The sequence below is a fragment of the Copidosoma floridanum genome, unplaced genomic scaffold (genome assembly GCF_036245765.1).
Source record: "Copidosoma floridanum isolate Cflo_tuat_1 unplaced genomic scaffold, Cflo_Japanese_pri ptg000031l, whole genome shotgun sequence".
Classification (NCBI taxonomy): domain Eukaryota; kingdom Metazoa; phylum Arthropoda; class Insecta; order Hymenoptera; family Encyrtidae; genus Copidosoma; species Copidosoma floridanum.
The window spans coordinates 4,042,326-4,058,900 of NW_028321908.1; the positions used below are offsets into that span (position 1 = coordinate 4,042,326).

At 32.2% G+C, this 16,575-nt stretch overlaps 1 protein-coding gene across 3 annotated transcripts in view; it reads left to right on the forward strand.

Annotated features, from left to right (window-relative positions):
- The first annotated feature begins 299 nt into the window (after positions 1 to 299).
- Positions 300 to 16,575, forward strand: part of Arp1 (Actin-related protein 1) — a 553,556-nt gene continuing 537,280 nt past the window's right edge. The window contains exon 1 of one of the 3 annotated variants that reach the window (XM_089597204.1): positions 300 to 498. In XM_089597204.1, coding sequence (XP_089453330.1) covers positions 451 to 498 — 48 coding nt within the window. In that variant the 5' untranslated portion in view covers positions 300 to 450. The remainder of the gene's footprint in view (positions 499 to 16,575) is intronic. The other 2 variants (XM_089597206.1, XM_089597207.1) reach the window with 2 other exon arrangements.

Below are 16,575 nucleotides of genomic sequence, written 5' to 3' on the forward strand. Positions count from 1 at the left end.
CCAGTTTAGTTCAAGGTAGTTGACTTACTGACCTGACGGTAACGTAGAGCGCAACCTTAAATTACTTGCTGGTGACGATTGCGGAAAACACCCGTGAATAGCTCCGTACAGTACTCAGAAGCTCGGAGCGCTCCTAGGTGGATAAATGAACAAACCTATGTACTCAGGGCCTAGTGGCCCTGACCATGTCCATTCGATAAAGTCATTACAATACTGGCAAAGGCTTGTCCAGGCCACCGGGCCAGGGCCTGGTGTTAAGCTACGACCGTCTAGCGGTCATTACTTGTCGGGATTTGTGTGCAAAGGACCTTATTTCTGACGTGTATGAATCTTTAAGTCCTAGCAAATAATTGGCTTGACACGCCGTATGCTTTGCCAGTTATAGTTAAACATTTAATTTTATGAAGTATAATTTTGCCTTTTTATAACTTGTATGCATTATTTTTAACAATGGAATCCTACGATATGATTGTCAACCAGCCGGTTGTGATAGATAATGTAAGGATTAATTTTCTATTAGAAGTCAAGTCACATTTGTAGCCTTATCTAGTCTGTAGTTTTACTGTAATCGTAATGTATTGATTTTGAATGTAAATCCGAGAGTTGTTAATTTTTTTGTAGTGTGACAGAGGGTGTGACATCATGTTTGAAACTTTGTGTATGTAATCCGTGGTAATGCACGTCATTGACTTTTATGTGCATCATGACAAAGGATTGACGATTCTTGGATGTACATCTCAAATTCTTGTCTTATATACTTATTAAAACACTGAAATATTAGTTGATAATTTGTTTATGTAGCTTTATGTCCAGCATTAATTCGACACTACAAATACATATTCGAGTTCTCTGGTAACGTTTTTGTAATTGTATTGTTAAAAATGTGACGGGATGTTTTCTAACTCGAAATTAACTCTAAAATCAAATGTGCAGTCGGATAAGAGGCAGAAATACGTTTCCGACTAATCAAGTACAAAGCATTCAATAGTTTGTATACTTGGTGGTGCAGGTTACCAAGATGTACTAGGCCTGCCCAATTGAAAATGTCTACTAAAAACTGTTAAATTTTTTTTTCGTCTGTTTCTATTCGATTTTTGCACTAGGAAAACCTACTTTTCTTCTACCTATTTTTTTACTAGCAGAAGATTGAACATAAGTAAATTGACTAATAAAGTCGTACCATCCGGATGGCAACACTAAAACAGGGGGGTTCAAGTATTTTACATGGAATCTTAAAAAAAGTAAGAAAAAAACTTTTTATTACTATTCCACCTAAAACACATGAACCTCCCTGTTTTGGTGTTGCCATGCAGATGGTAGTATTCAATTAGTCAATTTTGCTATGTTCACTCTTGTGCTGGTAAAAAAATAGATATGATAAAAATTAATTTTTGAACGTTATTGTTATTTATGTGGTTTTCCTAGTGCAAAAACCGAATATAAACAGACAAAACAAAATTTTGTCAGTTTTTATTAGACATTTACAATTGGGTGAGCCTTTTTGTACTTGCCCTGGTATGATGTGCTTAAAGTGATAATTACATTTTTTTTATGAGAACGCAGTACACGTCTTAAAACGGTAAAAATAATACCTGAAGTGAAAATATTTTATATATGACATATGTTGTATGTATCTTATCACCGTTTGATAATATTTTTTTAATTACAATTTTCTTACAAGACCACTTTTTGTATGAGTGTTTAAAAAATTACATTTGTGTAATTACAAGATATGATTGCAGACTCTAAAACTGATGGAAAGTAAATGAAATAAACAAAATAAATCAACCACACTCATAGTACACAAATTTTATGATTCAATGATTTAAACAAAAGTGATTTATTTCCAAGGAAGTAATATTAAAAAATTGATGAACTTTTTTTTGACTTGCAAAAAAACTCACTTCTAAGGTTAAGTTGCTTATAAATTAGAAATGTGGTATTTGCGATGCGAACCCGCCTGTTGCGCCGCCCTCGTGACAATCAATGAAACTGACGCGAGGCAGGTAAACAAACCGAAATAACATGTCTGAGATAGGAGCCGTTAAAGAAAAAGTTAAATCTTTAATGCGTAGGCTGTTCTCGGCTGTTTTTTCATTAAAGATTCAACTTTTTCTTCAGCGGCTCCTATTGCGAGGTCACATCGCGGATATTAAAAATGTGTTCGACAAAAAACATTATTACAGATACCTGAGTACTAAAAAAAGATGTTCGACACTAAACGCTTTGCTAGACATTTAAAAAAAACACAATCCATCACAGTCATACAGTTAGAGTTATTAAAGAGCAACAGGAGGTACCCGGTAATGGGGTACATTTGCCAGGGGGTCCTCCCGTTCTTTGCCTTACTGAATGATACTTCCAAACCTCCTCAACGAAAGGCCTTTGTTGTTTTGTTGTCTTCATCTGAACAATAGCGACATTAATAGACGACTTATTTATCTACGAAGTGATTTTTGTACTTCAACTGTATTAAAGATGCTCTTCTCTCAAAAGTTTTTTTTGTATAGTGAGGAGCCTAAACTTTTTGATTGAAGCACTAACTCACTTAGTCCACTGAAATATTGTTTAAAGCTTATTTTATCCTACTTATGCCTGTACAGAATTTTTCGACGACCGACTTGAACGTTTTTAAAGTATCAACGAAACGTTCATAATAGAAACTGTTTTTTTCTCTATGCATCGATTTTTTTACGTTTTTGATAATTTCCTGTCAATAAAGCATAAGTTCAGTATGAAATTTTCCTAATGAAAATTCATTTTTTTTATTATATACTGTTTTTATTGAGTACATATTATTTTGAAAATTTTACATAAGATTAAGTTTGAATGATCAAAGGTATCTTTTTATGAAAAAAACTCATGAAACGTAACTGAGAATCAAAACAATTCGAACGTATATCAACGTACCATATCCACTCGTGAACCCCATAATAAGAACTTATAGGGAATTTGTAGCTGATTTGTAGTAAAATTGTAGTGCGAGAATTGATTTTGTAGGGCCTAAATAACGCCCGATACGCTCGGATGTGCCAACTTGATATCAAGCTACCATATCTTACCGCGATGCGGGGCATCCAAGGGGATGGAAAAAAACGATATATTTTGTAGCTTATTTGTAGCTTTCAGATGCATATCACAGATCTAGTCTAGAAAGCACCCTTGCAATAGGGGGTGTCACTGAACTCTGAGATCGGCCAAATATCGCCAGTGTTCTATTGTATACTATTTCTAGACGTCCAGTGTTTAAGATCCTTAATTTCGAGAGCTTTTTTTTACGTATTAGTGTATAAATACACCTGTATGCAAAGCAATTATTCATGAAATTTGGATACACTGTGCATGTAACAGAATTTATACTTTGTTTACTGATGTAAGTGTAAACTGAAAGAGTTATAATAACTAACGACAGTTGAAAGTAAATCGAATAAAATACAGTAAATAAATAAGAAAATAGAAAAACTATATTTTTTTACATATAGTAATAGCCGTGGCACAACTTTGTAATTAGGCCCTCGAAAACTCGACGATTTTTTTAAATCATCTACCTCCATCCAAGATGTATTTTCACGACGGTAAATGTATGACATATAATGATTGGTCGTACAGTTATCATTACTACGGCGTCTTAATCCTCCAACTCCTTTAAAACCGACAACACCAACAAGGAAAATTTCTTCTTTTCCGTTTAAGGGGTTTTTTATACATTTATACAGTTGGTCTAGTGTAACTGCATGGTTCTCCTCTTCTTGGTTAAATACATCAAAGACGATAAAGTCTCCTTAAACAAACATGTATTGTATAAATAATACTAGTTTTGTCAATTACTGTTATTATTTCTGTATTAATTCAATACTTTTATTTTCATTGAATGTAAATATCTTCAATGAATAACACTATGTAGTATAGGTTGTGTAGTGCTCCCCTGAGACAATTCTTCCTGCCATGCTTCTTTACGTAATAATAAGAAAATAGTAGGAAGCGGGTATACATGTTTTGGACCAAATCGTCACCTTGGACAAAGAAAGCGTTAACATAAAAATTGACTTGAAGGAAGTAATTTTTTATTCTTGGGTTGAAGAGCAATATATATTTTGTCCTGAAAACATGTAAGAAATAATAGTTAAAAAATGTCAATAAATAAGTGATCATGTGAAAGCTCACGATATTCTAAAGATAATAACTTTTAAGGGTCATTTCAAGAACTGCAAAATTGATGAGATGATTCAAACTCTGTGCCTTTTCAATCTTTATTACGAAAAAAATCTCTCTGAGCGCTTTCTCTAACCCTATTTTGAGTTACCGTTTTCTTTCAGGTAGTTTTAAGTTAGCTGTTTTTTGAAGTTCATTTTTAGTGAGCGCTTCTTTCCAGGTAATTTGGAGTTATCACTTTCTTTTTTTTTTTGTTTTAACAATATTTCTTTCTTGTATTTGTTTTTTTTTTTTTTTTTTTTTTTTTTTTTTTTTTTTTTTTTTTTTTTTTTTTTTTTAATAATAATACTCTCAAAAAAAATTTAAAAAAATGGTCTATGTGAAACTTGGAAATTCTTTAAACAATTGTCTTGCAAGCCATCCAACTTCCACTTCTGCATCAATCACATGCACTTCCCCTGGTAAAATTTTTGATACTTTCATCTCAAAATATTTTGAGTGAACTTGACCTCTTAAGGTGTACGTATGTGCCCGTAGACCTTTTTGTATTATATCCAAAATCACGTTGAAAAAGGGATGAAATTCAAGAGCAATCTGCAATAGTTACACTGAATTAAAAAGTTTAGTCATTTTTATCTCATGTTACTTGTTTAGAGTATATGTTACAATTAGGTATAAGGTGTCATGGTTGACACATTTTAGACTTAACTGGAACTTTTTTTACGGGTTCTATATCGAAAAAAAAAGAGATACGTGTAAGAGGATTTTTGTTAATTTTCGATATTTTGAAAAATAAACTACATCGAAAATTCGTGAATTTGATGATTTATAGATAATAGCCTATTTTTCATAAATTCATAACTCCGGTTCTATTTAAGCTAAAAAATTCATTTTTTTTTTTTTAAGGTAAAAAGATAAGCTTTAAGGAAAAAATACTTACAAAACTAATTGTCAAAAAATTCAAATTGTTATTAACAATTTAAATGTTTAAATCGGTTTTTTAACAGTGGCACCACCCATGAATCAACTTTTTAATATTTTTATCGTATTCTGCGTCAAATTTTTTATCGAAAACGCTTTTAAAAACGATAAAGTTATTTTTACTATGAGAAAAAAATTAATTAATTTATCGCGGTACGTTACATCGATATGTGGGTCACATTTTACGGCTCATATTCTTGTTTTACACCGTTTATCTCTTAAATAAAAATAATTGTTTCATTTTTTAAATTGAAAAACATATTTTATTAGCCAAGAAGATGGGAAAAAATAGAAAAAATACATAAATAAAAATGATTAAAAAACATAGTTGTAAATGAAATTTTTTTATTAAGATTTCGATAATGCATTAGTTAATAAGAACAATATTTGGAATATAATAATAAGTACAATATTTAAAAGTTAGACAATGTTTACATTTTCTGTTTAAAAATTTTTACAATAACCTTTTTTTCGCAAGATAATAACTGTTTTGCTTCCGATTGCTGTAAAGAAATCGGATTAATACAATGATCTTTTAAAGTTCCTTTTATTGTTAAAGCTTTTTGGAAACGTTCGGACAATTGTTTTTCTTCCAATTTGTATTCATTAACTGTCAAATAACAACACGTTATATTCGGTAATACTTCTGTTGCCCAGTCGAATAACTCTTTTGGTGTTCGGATAGGGTTATTAACCCTTTGCAGGCGAGCTCTAGCTGCAAGTCTTTTTAAAGTACCCCCAAGTCCATCACATGGCCCTTTTCCATGTGGAGTCGGAAAAAAGTGCCACTCAGCTGATAATTTAAAATCTTTTTCGTGGTGTGAAAGTTTAATAAGATTTTTCTTATTTTTGTATTGCCCACTGGCACCGTCCGAAAAATATATTATTTTTTTAACCCCCTTTGAATATAATTTTATAAATTGTACTAATTGTTTTTGAAAAATATGGACTGCACTTGTGTCATGTCGTAAACAATCAGACATACTTCTAAACTTTTTAGCTGCAATTCATTTTTATCATCTTTGTAATAAATAGAAAATGGATGTATCGTCACTTGATTGTTATTCCAATGAATACCTTGAACAGAAGTTTGAATTATAAAAGAATAATTCTCAGAAAAATTACAAATGACAATACATTCATTTTTCAGTAATTTAATTTTTTTTTTTCGTTTAAAAGATCTCTGTTTATTTACTAAAAATAAATGTGTCAATAATCTGGACAAACCGTTACTTAAGTTTTGTAAAAATTTATCAACAGATGATATTAGTGTTTGTAAAGTTGTTCTTTCGGTTGTAATCTACTGTCTGTAGTATCTCAGCAGTAATTGACAACTTTAAGGTTCAATGCTGGCTTTCGTTTACTTTTCGCAAATTTGACACACTTTTTTCTGGATGACTTATTTTTTTAAATGGATTAAAACATACATCAGTACGAACGTTTACAGATGATGATTTTTTTAATACTGTTTTAGGCATTGTTGTATGTTTTCATCTACAATTTGCCTTTAATTTCTTGCTGAACTCTAACAACGAAAGGCCACTTTTACTAATGGAGAAAGAACAAGATGGTGCAAACTGTTGAAAGCAGTAAAATTCAAAATGTTAGAAAGAAGCTATTAAAAAGCACGTGGAGCACAGAATGCGTAAGCGACAAACGGTCACTGCACAGCTGAATCACATAATAATAGTCTACTGCTTCTCAATTCTACTGTCCCTACTCCTTAAAATTGAATCCCTGTCAGTGCTGCCAAAGCTACCAACAGTATTTACCAAACGCGTGGGAAATTCAAAATCTTTATGGAATATAAGATAATATTTTCATTGCTCAAATTAATATTTAACATTAAAATTTTATACTATTTGATTCAAAATATTTTGTCGTTAATAATTAATTTATTTTTATTTATGTATTTTTTCTACTTTTTCCCATCTTCGTGGCTAATGGAATATGTTTTTTAATTAAAAAAATGAAACAATTATTTGTATTTAAGAGATAAACGGTGTAAAACATGAATATGAGCTGTTAAATGTGACCCACATGTCGATATGACGTACCGCGCTAAATTAATTAATTTTTTTCTCAGTAAAAATAACTTTATCGTTTTTAAAAACGTTTTCGATAGAAAATTTGACGCAGAATACGATAAAAATAGTAAAAAGTTGATTCATGGGTGGTGCCACTGTTAAAAAACCGATTTAAATATTTAAATTGTTAATAACAATTTTAACTTTTTTACAATTTGTTTTGTAAGTATTTTTCCTTAAAGCTTATCTTTTTACCTTCAAAAAAAAAAAATGAATTTTTTAGCTTAAATAGAACCAGAGTTATGAATTTTTGAAAAATAGGCTATTATCTATAAATCATTAAATTCATGAATTTTCGATCTTGTTTATTTTTTAAAATGTCGAAAATAAAGGAAAATCCTCTTACACGTATCTCTTTTATTTGATATAGAACCCGTAAAAAAAGTTTCAGTTAAATCTAAAATGTGTCGGTCAATTTTTGTTTAAATCTGTTCGGTTTGTAAAAGAACGTCCCATATGTGTCAATAATATCTCAAAAAAATATGTCGGTTTTGATATAAGTGTTTTCGTTAAGACTTTTTTACGAGTGTCATCGTAATTTACAATTATATATAACGTATATTACAAGTACATGTACTCATATGAATCTCTAGAGCTCTTTTTTTTCTTATTTTTTTTTTTTTGTTTCGCCCGGTAGAAAAAAAAATTACATGAAAAACAGAGGAGGCAGTAAAATAGATGAAACTTGGCAGTCATAATTCGTCAAAAAGCATATAAGCAACATTATACAAACATTGATTAAGTTAAAAAGGCCACTCATGACGAAAGTAACAGGTGATTCAAATTTAGGTTTATGACCTCGGTAGTCGATAAAATTGACGAGTCGTCAATGTAAAGTTAAATTGCTAGTAACTTTTGATCTGGGCATGATTTTGAACTTAACCAGAGCTCTAACTAAAGCTGTATTTAACGATTTCGATTACTATTCAAGTAAATACTTAAACTTCACCAGCTGAACAGTGATTAAAAACTGTAATAGCACGATGAAAATTATAGTGGTACTATTTTTGTTGATACTCAACTGTTAATTGAGTTATAGAATCCGCTTGAAAAGTAAGCTAATAGTGCTTGAAACGAGTTGTACTACAAGCTCTTGAAAATATTAATTGGTTAGCTATGAGGGTTTAACAACTATGTCGGAAAAAACCAAGTTTTGAGCAACTTTTTAAATTTAATTCAAACCGATGTCCGATGATGATACTGTCTTTTTTTGTATTTATTAAAAAACAAAACGACGTTTTTTAAATTTGACTTGAGCGGTTGCAACTGTTACCCTGATTAACATTTTTGACCAAATCAAGGCTTGCATTTACACTAATTCTATGCATTTTTATTATTTTTTCAAACATTTACTCCAACCACACCAGATAATTGCTGGTGATCGCAAAACCAACAGCATTACATGAAGTGAAATTCATCGTTGTTTTCTGAGAATGTTTGGCCTAAAGCTCTGCCGGCTGCAGCGCTACTACAGAAGAGCCATCATGGCGTCTAAAATATGTGTAGGTATTGTGTTGATCGTCTTTAGACTTAATGATGACCGTCACGTTATTGCTTACATGTACATGAGTCGACTCCACTCAGTCGAGGCTGCTCAGCATACAGTGATACAGTCATAAGCCTTATGACTGTATATGTACACATAAAAGAATGGTAGATATGTATATGAATTTGTACATATATATATATATATATATATATATATATATATATATATATATATATATATATATATATGTACATTCCACGTCAACCGGGACACCTGAATGTCCGAAATTCAACGCAATCTTGAAAATTCGTTTTGGGCTTTAATTGTTCGTATTATCATAGGCTTTTGAAAGTGATCTGTTCTTTTAAAAAATTAAAAATGGTGGATCCAATATGGCGGCCTGATTCCAAAAAATTAGAGAATTCTTTTTTTTTTAAATACTATCATATACAATTTATAATTCTTAGCAAGAAGTGTCTCTTGCGAATTTCCATTTAATTTCGCTGATTTCGAGAAAAAAATTTATGAATATTTACAAATATTCTCAACTTGATAAAAACGCATGTTTTGGTCCTATGCAGAAAGAGATACCCTCACTGGAGAACTTTGCAAAATACGTTGGTGTTTAAGGTTGCCGACTACGAATCCAAGGTCAGGTGTACATAAATTTAAAATGGTGGATCCTAAATGGTGTTGAAAAGGATAGGAAACTCCTAATAACTTACTTAGGTTATCAGTTAACATTCATGTTTATTATTCAATGCTCAATAAATTTTAACATTATTTAATACAATACTAACAATGTCACTCAAAGTTTCCGTGACTTAAACTGGAATAGCAGTTTTTTTACTATAAAGAGTTTTCTTATCTAAAATATTGTATCTCCTATTAATCTTATTTAAAATATTATATTGTTTTAACGACTTCTAATATTGCAAAATCCTTATTGGATCCTGAGCTGTAAAAAATCTCATAATTATTAATTTTTTATTAAGAATCACAATAAATGCATGAGCTGTAGATATTTCTGATACAGCAGGAGCTTTAGAAAATCTTCTAGTCAGATGTTTTAGCGTCTTTTCATGATGCTTCGGGCTGTAGTAAAAAAACTGTATGTTCTTAAACTTTTCTGTTGCCTAATCGAGTAGGCTTTTTGGTGTTAACAAAACATTGCTTTAGCCCAATCAGCTTGAAGACTAGCACGGGACGCTTCTCGTTTAAAGACAGCTCCTACGCCGTCACACGCGCCCTTACCGTGTGCAGTAGCGTAACAATGCCATTCAGCTATTACAACAAAATCCTCCTCATGGCTGATGAGGTTGCTCATTTGATACTTATTTTTGTAGTGCTGCTTAGCCCCGTTGCTGACATATATTATTTTATTGACTTGTGGGCAAAATTCTTTAATTTCTGGAATTACCAGTTGTTGCATTATGTACACTGTAGTAGTGTCATGTGTTAAGCAGTTAGATAATAAAAAAAATTTTTTATGCTGTACCACTCCTTTTTCTTTATGATGCACAACAGAGGGATGTTCAGTGCATTATGCATTATTGTAATGAAATCCCTGTGCTGCATCTTGGGCTACATATGCATAATTTTCTGAAAAGTCCGTGTATACTAAGACTTCCTCCTCTTTCAAATTATTTTTTAAGTCTGATATAAATTAAGACTGCGCTTTGGAAACGAAATAATGGGGTAACAGAGTTTTTAGTCTTGTAGATAAATCATCAACGAAATCATCGACTGGAAGATATTTTTTCTTAAGGGAGTTGGGTTGCAATTCACTTAACGATAAAAATATTTTTAAAAAAATTTATGTTGTAAAGAAACATTGCGTGGATGTAGTCACCAAATTTGAGCACAATCGCGTCTACAGATTTCGAGAAAAAAATTCATGAAGTGTCCCTTTTTCGTCGTCTTTAACATGGGCTCAAATTGAAAGTTATCAAAAAAGTTGTAAAAAAATACCTATTACTCTTGACACAGCGATGAGAATGTTTTGAAAAATTGATATGTTATTTATGACAACTTCATTCGTATACGTGCAAAGTTTCAATAAAATCGCGTCTGCAGTTATGAAGATATTTGCACAAACGTAAACAAATTTGTTTCCTGCTTCTATGCTTCATTCATGTGGCAGACAAGGACGCACTGAGTACACTATTTGCTGTCAGCTCGACTATTTACGTGGTGCGATAGCTTTTCACAAAATCACTTCTACAAGCCGTTCTACTCAAAATTATGATCTCAAACTTGGTATAGGCGTTAATGAGACTTTATATTTTATTGATATACCATTAAAACCTCTAATTTTGAAAATCTATAGCACACTTTTATTAAAAGAAGATCAGATTGACTATACCGTTTACTCCTTATTTTTTTATTTCTCATAGACAAAGTATTTAGGCTATTTGACTAATACCATAAGAAACGAGATACCTTGAAGAATATTCTGTAATTTTTTTGAAGTATTTTATTTAAACGTTAACGAGTACTGGCGAGTCGAACACAAATGCATTTTCCGTAATTGAAAGGGCGGATGTTTTTAGGCTAGGTTAGTACAGCAGACTTTAGCACGGTGCCTTATGAACATACACGTGCTCCCCTTCACCTCCCCGCGGAAGCGACCCAACTCCCTTAAGAGTACAACGGTCAGTTGTTTACCAAGTTAAAAAAATAACCTCCAAGATGCCATTTTCCCTCAAAATATCATAAAAATAAAATCCGAAAACCTTAGGCAGAGTTAATTTAGGTAAATTTGAAGCATCGATCATTGGCTTAAAGTTTTGGTGTAGTACACAAACACATACACTATGTGTACCGCTGGCACCAGCCAATACACACCATTTCGGTCGGAGATCTGCAAATTTACTGAAGCCAATGTGAAATGTAGTGTTTTGTTCTTTGAATTGACTATGAAGGACCTTTATATCACATAACAAAAATTTTTTCTGCATTTTAATTTTAGCATCATTAATTGTTACAGAAACATAGTCTATTTTATCGGGCACTATTCGACTGTTCAAATCATTTTCATAAAACTCTACAACTCTTTTTACAGTATTATCAGGTAAGGATTTTTCAGTTTTCATCTGAGGAAATGCTAGCACACCATTAAGTTTTCATAGCTCTTGTGCTTTAAAAACACTTCTCCGAAAGGTATAAAACTCTTCCGCAGTGTCACGTATACTTCAGCAACTTGGTGCTATAGTCAAAACGATTCGTAGACTTAAACTTATTAAACTTGTCTTTAATATTTTGTAACATATTTTCTAGAGCAGCCTCTCTTGATATACGTATTTTTTTTTGGTGAAAGCGTCTCATCATCTGAATCTTCCAATACTAAACACGAAGAATCGGGTACTGGATCAGCTGAACTAACTAGCTCATCAGTCTCATTCACTGAATGTTAACTTACCGAGAACAACTGTCTACAATTTTTACATACTCTAGCTGTCGGAGGGATACTTGTGAATGCTGCTTGCATACTTTTAGAAATACATCTTAGCTCTTTGCCTACGTGACCTCGGTTATTATAAGGATTAACTCATCTATCAGTATACATCTTTTTCTGAAATGTAGATATACTGATAACAATATATTACATGTTATGAGCACGACAGTAATAAAAATAGAAAAAATATTATCAACTTGACAAGCAGCTCTTGAAAATAGCACGAAAAAATTTTCTACTAGATTTTCACAAAGCTGGAACAACAAATATTGTCTTGTTAATATATAAAATATTGTGTTACTGTATTTTGCTCTTAAGCTACTTCAAATTTTAATTTACCCATCAATAAATTAATTTAAGTTTATTTCTCAAAATTCATTATTATCCCAACTATGAACGAAACATATTTTTATTGGCGTATTCTCTAATTAAATTAATTTTCGTATTCTTCAGTGTATGACTATTTTTGTACGATAGATATTGCATGCATCATATGTGCAGTTTCAATCTAATTGGTTAGCGCGAGATTTTGAGTTACACGATTATACCTATTAGCATGATGTCAGTTTAGGTATGTGGTTGTTTGAAAAAAAATTATTTTATTAAATATTAAAAAGAGTAACTTACGTAAAAAAAACTTCTGGTTCTGGTTATCCATTTGAAGTAGAAATGTTCTCTTGATACTTTTTTGTAAAATGCCTGGTATGACAACAGACTTACCAGACTTACCAGATCCAAGTCTTATAAGTCTATCAGACCTCCGGTATTTTTAAAATCCACGGGACGCACGCGTCCGCACGCTCTTATATGGGAGCGGCCTACTAAAGGAGACTTAGCAAGGTTGTAAAACATATCTTAATTTGGATTTAATTGGATCGTCTTAAACGTCTTATCTTGCTAAGATATGATTGCCCTATGTTAAATGACCTGACCTTTTTATCTGACCCTAAAATTCAACCGACTTTTACGATTAGATTTTTTTTTTCGTTGGTAAATCTAACCTCTGTACCAGGTATAATACAGAGGTTGGACTCTTGAACAAAAAAATACTTCTGACCGTAAAGGTAGGTTAAATATTACGATCAGATATAAAGGTCAGGTCATTTAGAAGAGCTTACAATATTTTGTAAGTGAATAACATTGAGGGCTTTATCTTTGTCATACGTTTATCCCAGCTATCGGTATATAATAACGGCAAGGGTATGTTCGTAACTGAAATCATAGATTTGACACTACTTCCAATGTAAACCTCGTTGAAAAATCCAACATAAAATAATACAAGTGAAATCTTTGTCAATTCCATGTATATTCCACTTGGAATCTGAATAGCACATTCACAGTGTGGATATTATGGTACCCATACATGCACTACAATATAGAAATATGTCAAATTCTATTACATGCTGCTGAAATTTATCACATACGTCCATTGAGTAAAAAAATGGCGGCGTACTGATAACCTAATTTAAATATTAGGAGTTTCCTATCCTTTTCAACGCCTTTTAGGATCCACCATTTCAAATTTATGTACACCTGACCTTGGATTCGTAGTCGGCGACCTTAAACACCAACGTATTTTGCAAACTTCTCCAGTTAAGGTATCTCTTTCTGTATAGGGCCAAAACATGCGTTTTTATCAAGTTGGACATATTTGTAAATTTTCAAAATTTTTTTTCTCGAAAACGGCGAAATTAAATAGAAATTCGCAAGAGACAATTCTTGCTAAGAATTATAATTAGTATGTAATAGTATTTTTTTTAATGAAATCCTCTAATTTTTCGGAATCAGGCCGCCATATTGGATCCACCATTTTTAATTTTTCAAAACACCAGATCAATTTCGAAAGCTTACGATAATACGAACAAATTAAGCCCAAAACAAATTTTCAAGATTGCGTTGAATTTTGGCCATTCAGGTGTCCCGTTTGACTTGGAATGCCCGATGTATATATATATACATTTGAGATGCCATGATGGCTCTTCTGCAGCAGCGCTGCTGGCGGCAGAGTTTAGGGCCAAACATTCCTTTTATTATAGGGTAGCTCGATATATAGCTATGACATCAGTTAACAAAACGCTTTTTACTTTACTTCTGATCATCATATTTGGCTTAACCAGGGCACAAAATATGGTACATTACGTTACTAGGGCACAAACATGAGCACCAGAAGCGTAAGCTTGTTGCTTGTTTTTGCCAGAGTCGCGTATATTGTTTTTCTTACCGAGGGCGCAAAGTGTAATTTTGCGCTCGTGGGTACACTTAGTGCCGAATAAATCACTTTGAGCCAGAAGGGCGCAAAAAACTGATCTAAGTGGGCCCAAAGTGATTACAAGGTCGCAAAGTATGACCCGAGGGCTCAAAGCGATAGTTACACTTTGTGCCCATAGTAAGAAATAGTGGTTTTCGTTGGATAAGTGCCATCGTCTCCTTGGCAATTTTGCGGCACGAAGGACCTGCGAAGCAGGGCCCGAGGGACGTAAGGTAGCCACGGAGCGATGGCGCTTATGTGGCGAATCCTATTTTTCCTACCGAGGGCAAACTAGCCTCTCAAAAACGCCCGAAATAGAAAATGTTAGTTTCCGTCGTATAAGTGCCATCGTCTCCAGGTAGCCCCGGATGGAAAGCACTTGTGTGCTGAACACTGTTTTTTCTACCGAGAGCACACCAAACTCTCAAAAGTGCCCGAGGTAGGAAAAGGCTTATTTTAAGCGATTCTGATTATTTTCAAAGCAAATAATTTAAATTTATTTTATTTTATTTTTATCTCATTTAGATCTTAATTAAATAACCGTCATCGAAAGAACGGTCACCTAAAAATTTCTAGTTCTTAAAAGTTTTTGACATATGCATTTAAATTAAAAAACTGTGTCATTATAAACTACAACTTGTTAATTACAAAATAAAAATTTTTTTCGAACACATGACTCGATGTGATTAGTAAGACTAAAATTTTGACATTCTTTTAATTGAAAATTAGTAGAATCGTAACATTAGCATGGAAAAATCTAATTAGTCTGTCAGATAGATAATCAAAAAATACCCGACTCATTTTTTTTTCTCATAAACAAAAAGTAAAAAGTTGAAGCACATTCAAGTTACACTTACTCATGATGTTATATTTATACTCTCATTTCTAAACTTCTATGTTATCTACCTGATATTTGTCATTTATGTATGTATATATATATAAATGTGTGTATATATATATGAAGTAATTGTTTCGAATGGTTAAACCAACAGGATTCATTAGTAGGCAATTAGTGGCAAGCGTTTTCATAAGCAATTATCATTTCTTAAGAGAGAAAAATGCAGATTTTTTTACTACTTAATTTTTATTTATAGTTATTATCCTCATCATTTTTTTTTTTTTTTAACTTTAACTGTATCTATTGAAATATTGATTTTTAAAACAGTGAAGGATTACAAAAATCGAAAAAAAATTGTATTCAGTTTTGAGCTTCTCTAACGTATTATGTTTCATAAGACCAGTTTCAAAAATTTCTATGTAGTTTCATACGGTTGACAATAATGAACTGGTATACATAGCTTACAATATTTTTTCGATACCGATAAAACGTATAACTCAAATTAGTTTTTGAACATTTAGTTCTGCTCTCCGTTTTTTAAATAATAACTTGTAAGGTCAGTGTATAAGCATACGATGAGTTGAAGCAGTCTGTAACGATCGTCATAGCTACACAAAATGAGTCTAATAAGGTTGGCATTAAGACCAACTTAAGGAGGCTTGGGCGATTTTGAATTAAATGCTGGCTAGGTCTGAAATTCAGAGATTATATAGATAAAGTTTGCTAGATTTTTTTAGGAAAACAAAATAGGTAGGTCAACACATTTATTTTCGAGAAAATCGCTTGTGAAAATTCGTCATTTTAACACGCAACCTTACGGAACCCGAAATTCAATAGACTACCTTACCGCAATAAAAAGCTGTGGGCCCACTTATTAAATTGGTACATGTACTTGAAAGTATAAAGAATCTATTATTTAAAAAAAAGAATAGGATCAACACGTTAAATTTTGAGAAAATAGCGAGGAAAACATCGAACATGAGAATTGTTTTGTTCCGGTACTATAAGTGTGCATGCGCTGTACATTCATAAACATACAAGCATGAAAATTTAAGTCAAACACAAGTATAGGTATATAATAGCAGATGAGAGCAAGAGAGTACAGTGTTGTCAGCTTTATCGTGGCAGGGCCGTCATTTTTACACAAGGTACCTCGGGAAAACTAATAAATTTTTTAATATCGATTTTCCCAATGACTTTTCCGCGTATTATTGCTATTTTATTCACACATGTGTATAATCAAAATGATTATAAAAAAAATATTACAAAGAATCATTTGTATGACAAGTACCCCACAGGGGCCTCTCAATAGATACGACACCA